This window comes from Argentina silus, assembly GCF_951799395.1.
Source record: "Argentina silus genome assembly, chromosome: 3".
NCBI classification, from domain to species: domain Eukaryota; kingdom Metazoa; phylum Chordata; class Actinopteri; order Argentiniformes; family Argentinidae; genus Argentina; species Argentina silus.
The window spans coordinates 10980514-10999804 of record NC_139657.1 but is presented as its reverse complement, the minus strand read 5'-3'; the positions used below and the strand labels follow the sequence as shown (position 1 = coordinate 10999804).

General features: G+C 42.0%; 2 protein-coding genes across 14 annotated transcripts; both read left to right on the top strand.

Annotated features, from left to right (window-relative positions):
• Positions 1 to 543: 543 nt before the first annotated feature.
• Positions 544 to 14067, top strand: tpm1 (tropomyosin 1 (alpha)). Of its 13 annotated transcripts, none has more exons than XM_083665901.1 (10): positions 544 to 748; positions 1092 to 1217; positions 1369 to 1494; positions 5390 to 5523; positions 6142 to 6259; positions 6591 to 6661; positions 7462 to 7537; positions 8008 to 8070; positions 8194 to 8263; positions 12969 to 14067. In XM_083665901.1, exons 1-10 carry the CDS (start codon positions 635 to 637, stop codon positions 13049 to 13051), a joined length of 981 nt encoding a protein of 326 aa, XP_083522027.1. In that variant the 5' UTR covers positions 544 to 634; the 3' UTR covers positions 13052 to 14067. The 13 variants fall into 13 exon arrangements, with proteins under 13 accessions (XP_083522027.1, XP_083522029.1, XP_083522028.1 ...); XM_083665903.1 differs by lacking the exons at positions 1092 to 1217; positions 12969 to 14067 and adding exons at positions 9148 to 9226; positions 10406 to 11305; XM_083665902.1 differs by lacking the exon at positions 12969 to 14067 and adding an exon at positions 9148 to 9883.
• Positions 14068 to 14852: 785 nt separating this feature from the next.
• lactb (lactamase, beta) lies at positions 14853 to 18881 on the top strand (the record flags this gene model as incomplete). Its single annotated transcript, XM_083666428.1, has 6 exons — positions 14853 to 14857; positions 16364 to 16596; positions 16919 to 17109; positions 17358 to 17670; positions 17788 to 17953; positions 18136 to 18881. The coding sequence occupies 6 exons, from the start codon at positions 14853 to 14855 to the stop codon at positions 18653 to 18655; spliced, it is 1428 nt and encodes a 475-aa protein (XP_083522554.1). The 3' UTR covers positions 18656 to 18881.
• Positions 18882 to 19291: the final 410 nt, after the last annotated feature.

Below are 19291 nucleotides of genomic sequence, written 5' to 3'. Positions count from 1 at the left end.
CAAACTGATGATGAGGCCTGCAGACTTGAAATGCAAAACCAGCAGAGACAAATAATATAGTGGCAGACAATTGGAGGATAATGAACAAAATAGTCAATCAATTGTAGTCTACTCTACATGTTGTATAACCCATTCTCAACGTGTGATTTGTAATCAAGTTATATTCTAAATGGAATGCCCTTTTGCAATAGGAGATTTAATAGAAAAGTCCATCCTGTGGTGTTCTCTTCTCTCTCCATTTCTCTCCATCTTCCCGGGACAGTGTCCTCCCTGAACAGCCTTAGCTACGTTAGAAATAGGACCAGACGTCTTGAGGGGGCTGCTCTCTGGCCCATCACCACCCATATATAGTCATATCAATGGTCAAATGTCTGAGAACAGCGAATCGCCGAGCAGATCCATAAAAAAGATAGGGCACTGAGAAGGCGCCCCCCACTTGCCGTCTCCAAAAGAGTATTGGATGTCCAAAGGAATTCATTCGCCCCCCCCTCTCTGAAGTACATATTTGACAGGGCACAGTCAGGAAGAGCTTCGCACTCCAGCTTTGCGTTCAGTTAGGCACAGACGCTCATAGCCTCTCTCTCTTGGGTTTCTTTTGGAACATTTGGTGTAGCCAAACAAACAACCAGTAGCCATGGACGCCATCAAGAAGAAGATGCAGATGCTCAAGCTCGACAAGGAGAATGCCTTGGACAGAGCTGAGCAGGCTGAGGGAGACAAGAAGGCAGCTGAGGACAAAAGCAAACAGGTCGGCATTTTATATACCGGTGGTTTGTGTGCCGATTCCCCTAAACAACGATTTAAATGGATCACCTCCTCAATGTGGATTTATTGCTTTTACGGATCATTTCAAAAAAGGAGTATTAAGTGAAATTTAAGAACGAAATATCTTTCTTGATTTTGGGATATTCTATAAATCTTCAACTGGTAGGATAATTGGTGAAGTTAAATTATCTGAATAACTTTATGTGGTATTGTTGTAGGTGTAAGTGTAAAACAATGATGCATAGTCATAGTTCTTCTTAATAATATTCATTTGTTTCTGATTGTCTTTCTGGTTAATTCTTATGTTGTCATTCATATGCATGTAGTTAGAGGATGATATAAGTCAGTTGGAAAAGAAATTGCGTATTACCGAAGATGAGAGAGATAAAGTGCTTGAGGAGTTCCAAGCCGCGGAGGAAAAGTTGCTGAGCGCCGAAGAGGTGGCCACAAAGGTATATTGTGTGCTCGCATATTTTTCCCTAACTTCTCTCCTCTCTCTCCCTTTTCTCTGTCTGTCTGCGCTCTTGCGCCGTGTGCGCGCTCACGCCCTCTGTTTCCCGCTGATCACCTCTGTGAAACTATCCACACAAAAAAACACCTCAGCTTGAGGATGATTTGGTAGCTCTGCAGAAGAAGCTGAAGGGTACAGAGGATGAGTTGGACAAGTACTCTGAGTCTCTTAAGGATGCCCAGGAGAAACTTGAACTGGCTGAGAAGAAAGCCACCGACGTAAGTAAAGGGCACACAATCACCATTTCTGCTTCCCCACATTTCTTCTGTCGTAGGCAACTATAAATATATAAAATGACAGTGTAACATGACATTATTCTACTTCCTATGGGCATCAATGGTATCCTATTACTCGATTCCATCCTGGGATGGCATGACCTGTGTGGCATAGGCCTACCCGTCTCCTTAATTGTGCAAAGTATTATCCTTTTAGTGACTACAAATATTGTGCTATAGCAGGCTATTCCAATTACATAAACAATCATAATGTCATGCCTGTCGAACTGTCGTTTTATATATTTTGTGTAGCCGTATGTGTCTGTTTGTTTGTTTGTCAAGGATCACAATACACAGAAATACGTATTCATCAACGTAAATAATGTGAAGGTGCTCTGGGGTTCTCGTACTTTAAACTCCCCATAGATAATCTCACCTACGAGTCCCCAAATCGGCTGTCATCTATACATCAATAAAATAATCAAACATATTCCCCATAGGTCCTTAAAAGGGGACATTTATGAGTGGAAACTAAACTTGCTACATGTGCTGTCTTAGAGCGGAGAGCAGGATAAATATAGACCACTACTTTATATGGTCAAGTTAGAACGTAGCTGACTTCTTTGGGCTGTGCCCGTTTCTTGCAACAGGGTAAATAAGAATTTCCCATTAAAATGTCAGTGTATCTTCTTATTCTATTCAATGTATATGATTCTCTGATAATAGGCTATTCACATATAATTGTTTCGCTTATTTACTTCATAAACACTTAGCCTACACTATCATATTTAGCCAATTCAATTTAGTCTTCACTCTCTGCCGTTTTAAATGACAAACTCAATCTAGGTTGTAGTAATTTTACGGTTTTAGTGTTTTGAAATAAGAGTGGGTCTAAATCACTTTGGTAAAATGCCATCATAGGCCTTTGCCTAACCAACAGTGTAATTGGCTTTATGCAGAGGGAACTGAATAGAATTTAGGGTAATGCCCCATAAAAGGAAAAGTATTCAAAGAATGTATCGACGTAGGTTCATGCGTGAGACCAGCTGCATCCATCCAAGGGTAGTAACGGGTTTGAGGGAAATATGCATAAAATGACTGACATGGCTGGATCATTGTAAAATAGACAGAAAAATAGAGGATAATAAACGTCCACCAGTCCCCATCAATGAGTTATCAACTTTGTTTTATTTTTGCACATCGTTTTTCATTCAGTGAAAGGGTCTTCTACCTCATCTCGAAGACGAGCCTCTTCAGAGCATTGTGAAGAAATGAGGGCCTCCTCTTGGGGCCATTTTAGGAACTGCATATTTTAAAAGGCCGACAATTAAGCTCCATAAGACTACAAAGAAAACAATTTTGACTCAATTACTATTTGTTGTGTCAATGATAACGATGCATTTGACTATAGCAATCTGATACACTGCATTTGTTCCCCTCTGAAAATCTTCTTGTACCAAAAAATTTGTAATGTCTAAGTTGTACCAGCAGAGAGTGCTGTAGGTCAATGCAAAGTACCTGAGGGACGTTGAAAGTTAATAATGGGGCGTGCCCTTGTCATTACAGTAGATTTACTTTTTATCAATCAAATATTGCTCACATTATTATTTTAAGAAACCACGATAATCACAAATAAATAACTTACTGTACATTTTATCAAATGTTTATCAAAGCCTGGGGCTTGGCTATGAAAACATTGCTTCCGGTGTTATGTTCGGCATCGCTTTTATGCGTCTTCAGCCGAGACTCGCGCGCTGAACAGCCACTCTCCACGTACATTCCAGGGCGTCGCTGCGCGTTAGCCTATGTCCATTCCCAGGAAAGTCTTGAAAGCTTTGTGTTTTTTTAATAAGCTGAAATAATGGCAGCAACATCGCTGGAGGCAGTTAAAAGGAAAATAAAATCCTTACAAGAGCAGGCAGATGTTGCTGAAGAGAGAGCTGAGAGACTACAGAGAGAATTGGGCTTGGAGAGGAAAGCCAGAGAATCAGTAAGCATCATCATAAGCTGCATAGTAACTGTGCTCCATCATGTTATTATCAAATGCAACCTCTTTGCAATGTTTCACTCTAATGTGTTGGTTAAAGGCAAGAGACGTAGGCCACAAACTACAGTCAATGTTAAAATGCATGCTTGGTGATGCACGCAGCAACACTGAGCTAGCGGAATTTCTCCGACATCCCGCTGTGTTGTGTTGGGTAGCTAACCAGCTATATTTACCATGCTCATTGCTTACGATTTGTCAACTCTGAGAGATTACAACCTTAAGGCGAATTGGATGACTGCCACACTCTAACGTAAACAGTTGTGTTTGTATAGGGAGAGGACTTTCTTGAGGCCTTTTTAATCTAATTTGATGATAGTTTCTAACCATGCTGCTCAGATATCCTCAGTTTAGGCCGTGATTAATTCGCCTCCTAATTGACCATGACAGGCAGAGCCTATGCATTTCATTTGACTTGTTTTAACTGTAGGGTGTATCATCCACATTATGCTAACATAGCTGCTATCCTGTGGCGACTGATGCACAGACTCTAGCACCACGTTTAAACTATTTGAAATTAATTGAAAGTGATTAGTTCACTCAAGCGTGAACATAAAAGAAAAACAATGGCATAACAACAATGGCTGCTGAGTGGAATACCAAAAGCATTCAAGTTGTTTGCTCATGTTAGCAAACTAAGTTTCCCTTATAAGGACAAAGGGGTGTTGTCGCCTGTTCAAAAGAGCAGGGGACCAACCTAGTTCTCTGGGTGACAGCTGCAGTCAAAGAAACAGGAAATTAAGCATGCACTCACACTGTCACTTCAAAACTACTACTACAAAATGATGATTAGCTCATAAGTTTATTCAAAGCAAACGTAGGGTGGGGTTAAAAAACCATGAGATAACCTATACAATAATCTTAATTTCACTTGCTAGTTCTCATAACTCCATTCACACCATGACATGCACTTTGCCCCAGGCCTGTGCAACACACTTTGAAGTTTCCGTACGCTTGGAGTTCTCTGAGTCAGTGGGTTACCAGAGAAGCCAGCCAGGTGCAGACAGTTAATGTCATTGCACCTAGTCATAAACAATGTGAATTAGTGTAGCCCATTTCGTTTCCAAACCATAAGCATTTTAAAAGGTCAGAAACAAGAATACGTGGTTGTGTATCCATTGTTTCTACTTTCAAATGCTAGGTTTTATTTCATTACCAATTACCACTGAAACACACCTGCAGCATTGTTGAATGCTTTTTCAACCTCACTTCCCTAGTAACAAATCTCCCCATAATGTCAGTGTGTGACATCATTTCATAATGTGTTCTGGTGGTATTCTTGCATATTGGACTTGCAGGTCTATTTGGAACAGTAGGGGTAAATACTTGCTAATAACTCACACCACATGTCGACAGCAAGATAGCAATGAAAGACAAGTAGGATATTTTGAGAGGTAAAAGTGGAAATAAATCTTTTGTGTGTGTGTGTGGCCTTTGACAGTGTAATCCTCTCTGGCCCTCCATGACTTCAGTCAGCTCCTTGTTAATGTTCTCTCAGGGGTGTCGTAATGAGGCCAGGTATTCAGCCCCCTGGCTGCCTGGGGCATTGTTGCCATTACACACAGTGTGTGGAGCGCAGGGGAATCCTCCTGGGAGGGCCCTCTTCAGTCCCCAACAGGTGTCACTGGCTGGTTGGCGCATGCAGACAGCACCGTTAGACACAATTTAGAACACGTTGAAACAATAATCCGGAAAAATCACTAGCATTCTTTACGTGTGTGTGTGTGTGTGTCCTTTGTGTTGTCCGTTTTTGTATGTGTATATGTGAAAGTATACATACTGTATATGTTAAGCACATCTTCAATTGTTTTCCTCCAAACTACTCTGACAGTTGTTGTTCTCTGCTCTCCACAGGCTGAGGCTGATGTCGCTTCCCTTAACAGACGCATCCAGCTGGTTGAGGAGGAGTTGGATCGCGCCCAGGAGCGTCTGGCCACTGCCCTGACGAAGCTGGAGGAGGCTGAGAAGGCTGCTGATGAGAGCGAGAGGTGGGTGCTGCTAACAGTGGCAGGGAGTTAGACTGCAGAACAGTGATTGGTTTCTCTTGCCCCCCCCCTCTCTCTCTCTCTCTCTCTCTCTGCATTTGGAGTTAGCTGGGCTTTAGTGAGAGAGCAGCGTTCAGACCTGGTGGTACCACTGACCCATTCCAACAAACACAAGCTGTTTCAGTCGAAGCTATGAGATCCTGAATAAATAAGCCCATGTTGCTGTGTTTCGGTTCCTTTGTTTGGTGTATAAACAGCCCCTCTGTGCAGCAGAGCCCAATGCCTTTAATGTCCTCTGACACTCTCGATCAGTCCCTGCGTAGGCCTTCCCTGTCATCCCCCTAGTGCTAAAGCAGTGCAGTATTTTCCCCCTCAGTCGCACAAAAAAAAGCAGTCAGCCATTGACTTTGAGAGGGCATATTAAAGACTCACCAGCCAGTGTCGATGTGCACCGAGAGTGTGCTGTGCTCACAGGGAGCCGTACTGCAGTCTGCCTGCAGTGGGGCCCACCTAGGCTGTGTCTGGGGTTATTGATCTGCATTGAGTTACAGCGGTGCCCTGAGGTGAAATGACTTCTAACGTCTGCTACCTCTCCCTCCCTCCCTCCCTTTCTCCCTACAGAGGCATGAAGGTCATTGAGAACAGGGCCTCCAAGGATGAGGAGAAGATGGAGCTGCAGGAGATCCAGCTGAAGGAGGCCAAGCACATCGCTGAGGAGGCTGACCGCAAATACGAGGAGGCGAGTCTCTCAGCTGCTGGCGGCGGGCCAACTGTCACAAGAGAGGAGCCGCCCGCACGCCCCGGCCTTACAGACGCTAACATAATGGCACACACATACTGCAGTGATTGAGTCCACCTTTGTAAGGTTGTTGTGCAAACATCTCCCTGACACATACCCAAGTCCATGTACAGTACATGTACATACATATGTGCTGATCCATATTGAGAGAGAGAGAGAGAGAGTGTGTGTGTGTGTGGGTGTGTGGGTGTGGGTGTGGGTGTGGGTGTGGGTGTGTACACACAGAAACATTTAGTGTAGAGTGTAATACCTTGGTGTGTTGTGTCTAAAGGTTGCACGTAAGCTAGTCATCATTGAGAGCGATCTGGAGCGTACAGAGGAGCGCGCTGAGCTTTCAGAAGGGTAAGACCTTCCACTGCAATGTGAAGCTGCTCTTTATTAACCCGCATGGATGCTGTTGTTTTAACCAATTCAACTCTTAACACCGAGCTTTAAGGTCTCAAACATTATTTCATTTTGATGCTCACTTTCCTTGTGCATGTACGGTTAATTTGCATGTTGTTCCATGTTTTGAATGGCCTTTCACCCGCCACACCCACTAACAGAAGGATACGACGAGCGGAGGACGAACTAAGAGTTTTGGAGCAAAGCACAAAATCACTTACAGCTTCAGAGGCAAAGGTACTAAAAACTAACACCAAGGAGTGGTGCATCTTTACAGACTTCACAGTGCCACTTCCTCTTGTCACGTTCGTTCACTCTGCTGAATGTAGCTTCTCTTTCCTGCCTGCTCTGTTTGCCTATCTTTTTCCTTTATCTGCTCTTCCACCTGGGATATCGTAAGAACCTTCCACACCTCTAACCTGGCAGGAATTGTGCAAGCATGACTTTCACATAACAGTAACAACGTTTTTAAATCTTACAAAGTCTGCATGCTAAATGGCATTTACAAAAAACTCTAAATCTTTAGTCTCTATTTCTTAGTTAATGTCTCACATTCCTGCTCTGTTGGGGCACTTTGGGTCTCTCCTCCTTTTTTAATTCCCCTAGTTCTCATACATTTTGTTCATCTTGCTCTCCTCCCTCTCTCTGTCCATGTTTCTCTCTCTCTCTGTCCATCGGTCTCTTCATCCCCAACCCACCTTTTTGGTACCTTTTCTTTCTGGACCCTCCTCCTTCTTCTCCCTTGTCTAAAACACCAGCAAATGCGCTGAGCTTGAGGAAGAGTTGAAAACTGTGACCAACAACCTGAAGTCACTGGAGGCCCAGGCTGAGAAGGTAGGTCTCACTCTGTTCAGCCCCAGGCATGCTGTCAGATCCTCAGCTCTTCTCTAGCCAGGCTGGGTAGTGACTGGAAGAAACCCAGAGAACCATGTACATCAACAGTTGTTTCATTGGATAACATTTCTGTCTAATGACTAATGGCATACAAAATCTGCTTGGGCTAAGATTAGTCTAACTTCGGTAGATAGTAGGACTTTTGGATAGTGTTCTCTGTTACTTGGCCCTATTCTAATCTTTATTGCTTATTAAGGTTGTTAGAACTGTTTGGTAGAGGAATCCTTAGCTTTTAGCTCTTTGTTTCATATCCCCTACATTTACATACATTACATACATTTACATACATACATATACCCTCTGTATAGGTGTGAGTGTTGTATTAGGCTGTTCTATTATTGACTGACCAAGGGGAAACAGATAAATTTGTGGGTAGGTGCTTGACTCCTGTTTCTGCTTTTGGTCCACAGTACTCACAGAAGGAGGACAAGTACGAGGAGGAGATCAAGGTCCTCACCGACAAGCTGAAGGAGGCAAGTTTCACAAGCCCTTATCTGGAGACGTAGGCCAGAGGCCAAGCTGTTTGAGTGCTGCAGTGTCACGGTGTGGCCTTTTAAAGACCTTGACTTATACAAACCTGTCTCTCTCTACCACAGGCTGAGACTCGTGCTGAGTTCGCTGAGAGATCAGTAGCCAAGCTTGAGAAGACCATTGACGATTTGGAAGGTATGATTTTCTTGCTGTTTGTTTTCAAACAGTACTTTGGTCTGTTTTGTTATATAGATTGGTCAGTTGGTCTCATTCATGGCCACAGGGTAAGTACTCTGTACTTCTTTCAAAGTCTTCCACATCTCCGACTAGAAGACAGCCTCTTATTTTCTATGCTTCACAAGTCTAATCCATCTATCTCTGCTTATCTTCCCTACCTCCTGCAATTCCCATTTGTTATAATTTATTTATTTCATGGAGAAATATTTCAACAGTTTGATAAGGGAGTTCTGCGCCACTAACTTTGAGAATCAACTTGCTCTGGTTTTTGATACAATTAATGTAGTGTGCTGATTGGACATAATACAGGCCATCATCTTTGCGCTAAAGAGGATTCCAAAAGGCATCTACAAAGGGTTATTTATGCCCTTTTGTATGATATGATCATTTTGGAAATCGTGCCCGTTTATCTGCAACATGAACAAATTAGTTCATTGGTAATGAGATATTGATGCACAGTGTGAGGGGAATGTAGCCCTTTGAGCTGATGGTTACAGTAAATCATCCATCTGTAACTACAAGAATGTGTCGTATGGCTGTCATAGCAATTATGAGGGCTAGGGAAGCAGCCATATGGTAATGAAATGAGATGTTCAAGGGCCAGGATTCTTTGCTGGTCAGTTTTTCTTGATGCTGAGGAATTTGTCATGGCCTCTATCACATTTCTGTTCTATCCTGTTCTGGTATAACGTTTTTCCTTTTCCTTTTTCCACTCTGTCCATCTCTCCCTCTCCATGGGCTGTGTATCACCTCTCTCCCTGGATGCTCTACCCTTTACCCCCTTCCCACACACCCCTCCACTTCTATCCCCCTATCCTCCCCTGGCCCTTCGACCATAATAGATGAGTTGTATGCCCAGAAACTGAAGTACAAGGCCATCAGCGAGGAGCTGGACCACGCCCTCAACGACATGACTTCCATGTAATTCTTCATCTACTATGCCTGCTTGTGTCTCTGTCCTCCTCCCTGCACTTCGCCTCCCCATGTTCCACTTCCAACCATCTGTCTCTTGATATTCTCTTTTACCTACCATGTTTCCTCTACCCTCCGGCTGTTTCTGCTCCTACAAGATTCAGTGGTTCTGTGACAAAGCAGTTTATATATTCATAACGGTAGTCATAAAGATGACTGTATATTGTGCCTATGCAAGCACTTGCCAAAGAAATGAAGTCCTAACCATAATTGGTAGTCAGAATGTGGTTTCCTCTCTCACACTTATAGATGTGTGTGGTCGCAACGACATTCTTCATTGTAGTGACCTATAATCACTTTAGCAGTGTAGTGTTTGAGCTTGGAGCTTGTACGAACAGAATACAGCACGGAGGTTCTTTTGTTTACCACTGTGGACTTTCACTTTTGTATTACTTCTTACTGCAGGGTAAAAGTAATGGTTGTTCATTCTGAGAGTATTTATGCTTTCTGATTTAACAATTCTAAGTGTACTTAATTTGAAATTAACCCTCAAGTCAAGCATGCGACAGGTCAGTTGAAGTGCATTAGACGGTACTTAAGAAGCATTTCAATGTTAAGTCTTACTGGTGTCTTTTCAGAGCCACTGTATAGCACTGTGTGTTTCTGCTCTGTACCTTTCCAAGTGTAACTCCATATCCACTTGTTTCTACTACTGACACGGTCTACTTCTGTACAGAAGAAAGGCCTCGTGTGCTTATTGAAGTTACTTTTTGTTCTGTCATAATCACTGTTCGGGGTTAACTTCAAAGTTGTCTTTTTTGTCGGGTTTTGTCCTGTGCCCCTGTTGTCCTTGACGAGATGAACTAACAGATGAACTCTCAGAGAGGTCGGAGCGTCACGTATGACTGAGTGATGCGTGGTCGAGTTATGTGCTGCTCCTCATGACTCATCACAAAGGTCTTCATGTGATCAGAGGTTTGGTCCAACCTTTGTTTTGTGTTTTGAGATGGTTGCAGTAGGTGTTTTTGTATCCTCCCCTAGCGATGCGTTACAATAGGTATGCATTGGGGCTCCAGCCCAACTTGTGTGCCGTGACTCCAATAGCTCTGGTCGTGTTCTAAGCGTCTCGGTTTTCCTCAGGCCCCCTTTAGGCCCTCTGGTTCACTGTACCTCTTCTCTTCCGCACAGATAAATTGTTTACACCTCATCAAAGACGCCTCCCGCCGGCTGAGCTCCAACTCTCTGCTCTCTCCAGCCTTTTCTCCATTTCCCACCCCTTTTCTGTCTTTTCTTTCCTTTACTCCCCCTCTCTATGTTTTCACCCATCTGTCAACGTTGTGTATCCCATCTCTTGTACAGAACCTTTAAATCTTTCTGCGTTGTGTAAAAATAAAACTTCATCCCTTCTATGTAAGCTTTATCTCCTTATTCTGTCCTTTTTGTTCTCTTTTTTTTTTCTTTTCATTTCTATTTATTTTCAAGCGGCTCTAATAAAACTAGGAAGCCCTGATGTTAGTCATGTTTTTATTGTATGATTTTTTTGTCTTAGGAAACCGTTAACATACTTTATGGTGCGATCATTATTTTCACAACTGTAGCTGAGAGGACCTCTGTTTTGAGGAGTTAATTTTAATGTTCATTCGTGTTCATTAATTGTGGGCGAGATGTGCCCTTGAGGTATTTACTGAACTTTCAAGTACACTTCACCTCAAATGTTCCTCATTTGTTTAACGCAAAAAGTGTGGATTTGAGGATCGTGGTGGCATAACACAAACTGCCATTAAAAGGTAATTTAACTACTTAAGCCAGTTTAACTCTTGTTGACTCTGGCAGTTCAAACTGATGTATGGCCAGCAAAGTATTTTGGCAGGAGAGCAGCATACTGATTGGGATGTCTTGATAGGCAGGTGGCAATGTTGGTGTTGGATTGATATGGTAGGGGCAAGTACAGTATTTGGTGTAAAGAGATACAGTATGTAGGATTTTCTAGTTTTTGGAAAAGTGAAGTGGAAAACGGGGGGGGGACTAGTAAGATTATTGACTCTCCATTGAGAAGCCAATGATGATGATATGAAGTATTTGTATGGTTTGCCATATCTATCCTTTTATTGATTAAATAAAAATAGATTTGCACTTTCTGAATCATTTGTTTTCAATGAAGGACTAAAATCCCTGAACTCTCAGTATTCATGCAACATTCAAGCTGTTTACCATTGATACCATTGATACTGTATAATAGACAATTCACCCACGTTATTTAAATCACACAGAGATTTCATAGCAAAGAGAGAATGGTAAGCCATGATACTTAAAGGGGAAGTTAGACAAGTGGCGTGGGAGGGAAAGGGGAATCCTGGGAGTTATAGGAATTGAATCAAATGGGCAATTTGGAACATCGGGACTGAGGGCATTCAAAGCAAGATATCTTGACTCAGAGGTCGTTTTAAAACACATTTTTTTGTGAATGTGTCTACTATTGAACAATGAACAACAAATCCACTGGATTGCAGGGTAAAATTCAGCTTTAAGTCCTCTTCCAGTCAGGGCATGATGTACAGTACATTAACACAGTACATGTGGAACATCCTGGGTATTTATCTAGATTCTACTCATATTTTAACATCAAACGGTGGTCCCCAAGACAGGGTTGAATTTTTCAATTTCAGTGGTCGAATGATTTTTTTTTTTAAGATTATTGCCTCAGCTGCATGCTGACACAGGATCCTGACACTTCCTACAGGAGCTGCAGTGAGGTATATTTAGACCATGGGTAGAGGCCACACTGCCTGAAATACCTCATAGGAGTATATTACTTGTTTACCCAATTATCCTGAGAAGTTTCGTATGATCTTCATCTACATAGATGGAATGTCTTTGAACTATCCTCTTCTGCTGTTTACTTTTCTGCTACTCTGGAGAGTAAACCGTGTGTTCAGTGTGTTTTACTCTATAAGGTAGGTATCAACAGGCATGGAGTGACTCCACATGAAGCTTTCTCTTCTGCTCTTCTGATTTCCTTTTTTCTCTCTCTCTCTCTCTCTCTCTTTGCCCTACTTGCTGTCTGACTGCAAAGATCGCCTCTACCAGCAGCTTGAGAAAAACCGCCTTCTGTCTAACGAACTAAGAGTGGCCTTGAATGAGGACTAAATATAGTGTGATTGTTTAATATATTTTAACCATATGCTAATGTGAATATAATTGAATTGAAATTCGAATGTTGTCTATGAAAGATTCAGGTTTGCGGTGTGTATGTGGGATAACCCCTACAGTATAATGCAGGAGGTTATTGTTCCTGTTTGGGGTTATCTTGAATTCAGATCAGGGATTATCTCTACTGTATACCCTGTACTGAATATAAACTGTACATTATTATATACTGTACATCTAAGTAGAGTCCCTTCATATAGATCACGATTGTTGTAATATATTGTACTGTATACAGTTTTGTTAATTTCCCCAGTCTTAAAAGCATGCTCTGAGTGGGGAAAGCTATGCTGTATGAGTTGTGTATTGCCTGCATGGTTACTGCCACAGCATAGTCATAGCATTCTAAAACAGAGTGTGTTGCTAGCCAATTATGTGAGCCTAGTGAAACTAAACACTTAATCAGTGTAGAGTTTTTTCCTTTGACTCTTTTTTTGTAACTGTGGCCACCTTACCCATTAATGGGATTTGGCCCTATAATGCATGCTGTGTCATGCTATCTTATGCGATTTTAATCTTTTTATTTTTTTATTTGATGTTCTAACAGAGAAACTCGCACATGCTAAAGAAGAGAACCTTGATATGCACCAGATGTTGGACCAGACTCTAATGGAACTAAATAACATGTGAAAGCCTGGTTTCCCCACTATGGTTTTTGGCTTTTTGTACTTGCACCTCGCTTGCCATCAACCCTCCTTCCATTCCATGCCCATGGTGGAGAACAAATAACCAGACGCTTTTCCTTTTGCACCGTCCTGCTTTCAGTGGAACTCAACGAGGGAGCGAAACTAAGGGAAGGTACCACATTTCCTTAATGAAGCCTAAAATGAGAAACACTATTATTTTTTTTGCCAGCTGATTTATACTTTTAATGATGTCAGCGTTTTGTAATCATTGAGTTTAGTTTTGTTTTTGACAAGTTATCAGGTGAAATGATGTGCCATTTTTTTGTATCTGCATTTGATAGACTGAAGGTAATGAATCTGGTACATACCCATTTCACCCTGGTTATGCACAAACCCTGCATTTCCATTATAAGACAAAGTGGAGAAATGTTGCACTTAATTACACCTCATAATATGGTATGCACGTCATCGTTAATGTAGGAAAAGACATGACATGAGCCTAAAAAATTGAAAAGACCATCTATATTTCTTATTTTAAGTTTCCTTGGAAGTGTAAGTATGCATTGGATAAGCCTGGTCACATGTGTACTGGTGCTACTGTGTTGTCAGCGCAGTTTGAGGAAGCTTTAAGGAAACGCATCTTTGACTGCCTTTGTGAAACCCAAAACACATTAGTTTGTGTACTTTCCATTTTCGTTCTTTGGTGCCAATATCAAATTCTGTCTAGAAAGGGATCTGTCTACACTCCCAAAGTATATTTATTTTTATTTTGAGCCTGAAACTCATTACAAAATGTATGGCAACATTATTTTGCAAATGCATTCCTGTTGTTCTCTTTGTTTTCTTTTGTTTAACCCATGGTTCGAAATGTGTTCATCTTGTCTAGAAATATGATTTAAATCATATTTGGTTGTGCCTCATTTGATTTACTATTATTTTATTAAATGTAGATGTTTTAAATGTCTATCATATCTGAAGTGTATAAAATGAATATAAATAAAACCGCACAGTTTGAGATTTTCTAAAGGTTATTTGTGCATTTTTGTGTGTCATAAATGTGGAACATCAAACTCAAGAAATCAAAGTCAGATGAACTATCATCACTACATTGTTGTATTGAGTTTAATCATGTCTATGACTTCAAAGGCTTTAATTAAGGATCAAATAGTTCAAATAGATCAAATAGAGGTGAATTCCAATCTGTTTACCTTTCATTTTGAGAATTGGGGGGGAGGGGGGGGGGGGTTGTCATCTGTTTAAACACACTGCTACGTGGTCAACCCTATTTGGAGTCGTATATTATCCCTCAGCTCAGTGTGTGTGTTTCCAGAACAAATGGTAATCTGTTCATCTGCCAGCTTTATTACATTTACTCTGTGCTCGTTCTGGCTTAGGCCTCGTCTTGACTTCCAGAGAAACAACATGTCACGAGTGAACCTCTGGATCACTGCAGGTTACTGAACACTTAGCTGCATCGGCTTTGAAGGGAAGAGGTTACTTATTAGTCAATGAAGGATATACTCATGCAGTCTGTCATCTACATGTAGAACCATAAAGCCTACATAGTTAAAGGTGCAATCTGTAATTCAAACAACAACAAAGCGGGCTCTCTGCCACTTTTTTGGTGAACAGCTGAGGGGTGGGGCTGGAGAAATGTAACTGCTGTCAATTTCATAGACAGAGCTATGGATGCAAAGACTGACCATCCATGAGATCGACATTTTAGTTTTAACCATGTTTTGAAGCTGTTCAGTGTTTTTTTTTTTTACAAAACAAGTAAAACAAGCTTATATTTTTGGTTTCCGATGGGGTAAGACAGTTGAACTTAGCTCATGAGGCATTTACAAGTTATATTCTTCAAGAGTCAATAGCTATAATTAAAAATAATATATTTAATTTCAAAAGTCCCAAAATAGACAGATTGCCCCTGTAAGGCATATTAATGTAGTTGTGTGAATTCCAAGTGACAAGCATAAGTGATGGGTGTGTTTTTGGCTATTGTGGCCTATTGTAACTGCATAATGTCAGGTGACTTTAGTCTACAAGGTCAAGATTAATGTGTGTAGATTTGACAAGCTTATCAATGTTTTGACTTATCACCTGACGCCAGTCCACTCTACATGTACACAAGCTCTTAGGACCTGTGCTCTTCACTGCCACTGGTGCTGACAGGAGCTGTGCACTGGCATGTGACCTCTCTAAGAGCACTTTGTCACCCCAGGGGGGTTGGTATAAAGAGGAGCTTTACGGTGAGAGGGCTGTCAGACATGAAAGGGCATACAACTCTACTGTCATTCCTGGGGGAGCTGTGTGTGTGTGTGTGTGTGTGTGTGTGTGTGTGTGTGTGTGTGTGTGTGTGTGTGTGTGTGTGTGAAAGAGAGAGAGAGAGAGATTGATTTAGGACAATTAATAAAATCATGGTAGAATTCTGATACATCTTCACAATCACAAGTATGTTTTAGTTCAAGTAAGAAGCCCATAGCACTTACTAAAACACTTGGTAGATTGAAAAGTTAAGTTAATATTTATAAAATAATAAACAGATGCAGGAAGTACAGGTGAGTATCAGCAAAGGACACGAGGAGACCGCACGTACGCACAGACAGACAGACAGACAGTGAGTACATGGTAACTTCCTCTACTGCCTTTCATGAGAGCGGATGGAAACGATCGGACTTTGGCTTGTGATGTCTGAAACGGGGATTGATTAACGTTGCCTGACGTAAGCAGGGGGGCATAGGAGGAAATGTGGCGTTCTCGACTGCTACTTTTTTTTACCTAAGATTTCTTCATTGCCAACAAACTTAAAGCGTTTCATAGCAAAAAGTATTATATTGTTACGATGTCGCAATTACTGTACTTGCCAATCAGTCGTTTGTGCGCGAAATGTAAATACTGTACTCCGCTGACCCGTTGCTTTTCGTCTTTGTTGACACCCCGAACTAGATGCAAGCCAAGGCTGTCAAAAAATGAGACCTCTGTGTTTCAACATAGAACGCTTTTCGGATCTCCACGTCTTGTGACTTTAAAAACTGTCAAGTCCAGGTTTTGGATTATTGGAATCGGTGCGGGGATAGTCTTAGCTTTGGGGTTAAAATACCAGACTGACATAGGTAAACCATCCTGTGAGGGTAAAGACGACCTGAAAACTGGGATATTTGGTGCTGCCATTACAGTCAGTCGAGACCTTGTTCAAAGGATAAAGGTACAGGTATTTAGAGGTTTTTGTCATTCAAAGTTTTTTTTCCCTATTGTTTCTCTCTTCTTGCAGCTGAAATGCATTTGTGTTACTCAGGGTATAATGAACATGCAATAGTACATGCAATAGTAGACCATATGAGCTATATCATGTAATTTGTGGGAGGCAACACGATCTGGCTCCACAAGACTACAGTATATGCAATTATCGCAGCCAGTCTTTAAAGCAGATAGCTGAACATCTGTTTCCCCTTCACCCACCCCTTTCTGGGTTGGTGGGACAGGATGAGGTTGGGGCGCCAGGGCTGGTGGTCGCTGTGTCTGTGGATGGAACTCAGGTCTGGTGTGAAGGTTGGTTGATAAACAGTCTAGGTTAAAATAATAATAATAATTTTAAAAAGCCTAGCATTGTGACTTTGCCAATGGCCCCTGGTCCTAGCGTAGATTTTTTTTCACTTACTTTAGACAAATGCACTTGTTGTAAGTCACTTTGGATAAAAGCGTCTGCTAAATGGTCAAATGTAAAACTCATTCCCAGTACCTGTGAGATACTAGCACTAAAGAATCCATGGAGTTTATCATTACTATATTCACTGAGTAATGCAACGCACAATACTGCAGCGTGAGACATTTTCATTCTTACATGTTTCTTATATTGTCCATGTTGTTCAAGGACTTGGCTATGCTGATTTGGAGAACCGTGTGCCGTGTGGCCCAGAGACAGTGCTGCGTATCGCCAGCATCAGTAAGCCCCTCACAACAACAGCTGTGGCTCGCCTGTGGGAGGACGGCAAGCTGGACCTCGATGCTCCAGTCCAAAAATATGTCCCAGAGTTCCCTGAAAAACAGTTTGAGGGAGAAGATGTGAGAAACACAAAATTTAAATAAACGTGAATTCAACAGACGTCAGAGAATGGGCTCATCGTAATGCATGGAATGGAATACGCAATGGGATCAAACAGGTGTTTGATACCATTCCTCATGCTGGTCCATGCATTACAATGAGCCCGTCCTCCGATTTCTACCTACGCCACTGCACTGCTGTCTGATTATAGCTTATCAGGGTTTTTGTGTCTCTTAAGGATGTAATGTTTTGACACTTTGCCCTCTAGGTGACAATAACCCCTCGAATGATCCTCTCTCACCTGAGTGGCATAAGACACTATGAGAGGGATGCCAAGAAAGTGAGGGAGGACAGGGAGAAGGCCAATCGACCTTTGAAGCTGCCTGTTAAAGGGGAAAATAACTTGCCGGAAAACAAAGAGAAACCCAAGCCAGAGGACAGCAGTGTCAAGAGTAAGGAGATCAAGCAGGCCCAGAAGAAAAAAGAGTTTGAGCAAGAGGAGTACTACCTGAAAGACAGCTTTGATAGTGTTATTCATGCCTTGGACCTATTCAAGGATGACCCTCTTATTTTCAAACCTGGTAGGTTATGCCTCAGGACACCTGCACTCTGTTCAATCATTGAACGGAGGAGGAATAGCTGCAAATTCTAATGAATGAACGCGTAACAGAAGTTAAGCTGTAGTTTGTCATCTGCAGGCACCACCTTCTTGTACTCCACCCACGCCTTCACCCTTCTCAGTGCTGTGGTGGAGAGAGCTGCAGGCCAGCGCTTCCTGGATCACATGATGAAGATGTTCCGTGAACTGGGCATGCTTAATACTGTGCCAGATGAGAATGACCCCATCATTTATAACCGCTCGAGGTAATCAGTGACCAATCTCTGTTTAGGCCAAAAGCAACTCTTCAGCGTTGTCTTTGAAAAGTTCAACAGGTGTCTGTTTGTGTGCAATATGACGTGAAGTTCCTGGGTATGACAATTCTCAACTCAGCTGCTGTTGTGTTGTGTAATGAGCATTCTTACAGATTGTGTACTTTCTGTTGCAGATTTTATCATTTCAGTAAGAAAGGACGCATCGTCAACTGCCCCTATGTGGACAACTCTTACAAGTGGGCAGGAGGTGGCTTTGTCTCCACGGCCGGGGACCTGCTCCTCTTTGGAAACGCTCTGCTCTACAGTTACCAAGTGGCCCAGCTGAAGGACAGCAAGGGCCTCCTGCCTGGCTTCCTCAAAGCACACACAGCCAAGGCTCTGTGGGCCCCAGCAGATAAGACCGAGGCCAGCTGGGATAAGGATGGGCTGTATGCGCAGGGCTGGCTGGTGGTGGAGAAGCTGCAAAAGTACGGCCAGTGCAGGAGTCGCAGGCACTACGTCTCACACACAGGGGGCGCTGTGGGGGCCAGCAGTGTCCTGCTTGTGTTGCCCAGCGAGACAGCTCAGCCACAAGGACAGACAACAGGCCTCCCCCAGGGAATAGTGGTCACAATCATCGCCAACATGCAGTCTGTTGGACTCAACAGCACAGCACTGAAGATCGCCCACGAGTTTGACAAAGCTAGAGGCTAATGAGAGTATATATTGTTTACAGTAGAGGCTAAATACTACCGCAAAAGTTTTCAAAGCACATCATATCAAATGACCTATCAAGACCAAGCATTTGTTACAGATGTATACAGCACAGTTGTTCTGTATTTTGATACAGCTTTTATACATTTCTGAAATTGTTTTATTGTATAATAATAAGAATGTACTACATGACTGTGGACTGGAATGATAAACAAACTGATTGTTATTGTTGTAGTGATGCTGAAGTACTTCAACAATGTGGTTCATCTTGATAAAAATGTCGACATCTCTTCATTATGGTGCAACTGACAGACAACTGATAATGCCACTAGGTGGCAGCAGTATGCTGTGTTGCTATAAATAGGTACAACTAACTTCAGAGGTCATATACAGAGTCTGTTCATACTGATAAGTACCTCAATGGTTTAATCTAGTACACTTCAGCAAGCCAATAGTAGTCTAAAAACAGCAGGCTGATTTAAAAAATGAAGGCAACTACTCAGCTGTTGTTTTAGTTGAATAAGTAAAATACAGTTTTATTCTGACAATTCAGGAAGTGAATACACAAATTCCAAATCTAAAATTGTAATTCCTCACCGAAAACATATGGCATTTTCAAATTCTTAATTTCTCTCC

Bases quoted from the DNA above. Each gene is read 5' to 3' on its own strand.
- tpm1 (XM_083665901.1), top strand. From the start codon at position 635: ATGGACGCCATCAAGAAGAAGATGCAGATGCTCAAGCTCGACAAGGAG. The intron at 1,218-1,368 runs GTATATTGTGTG...AAAACACCTCAG, and splicing joins CCGAAGAGGTGGCCACAAAG to CTTGAGGATGATTTGGTAGC. The intron at 7,538-8,007 runs GTAGGTCTCACT...TTTGGTCCACAG, and splicing joins TGGAGGCCCAGGCTGAGAAG to TACTCACAGAAGGAGGACAA.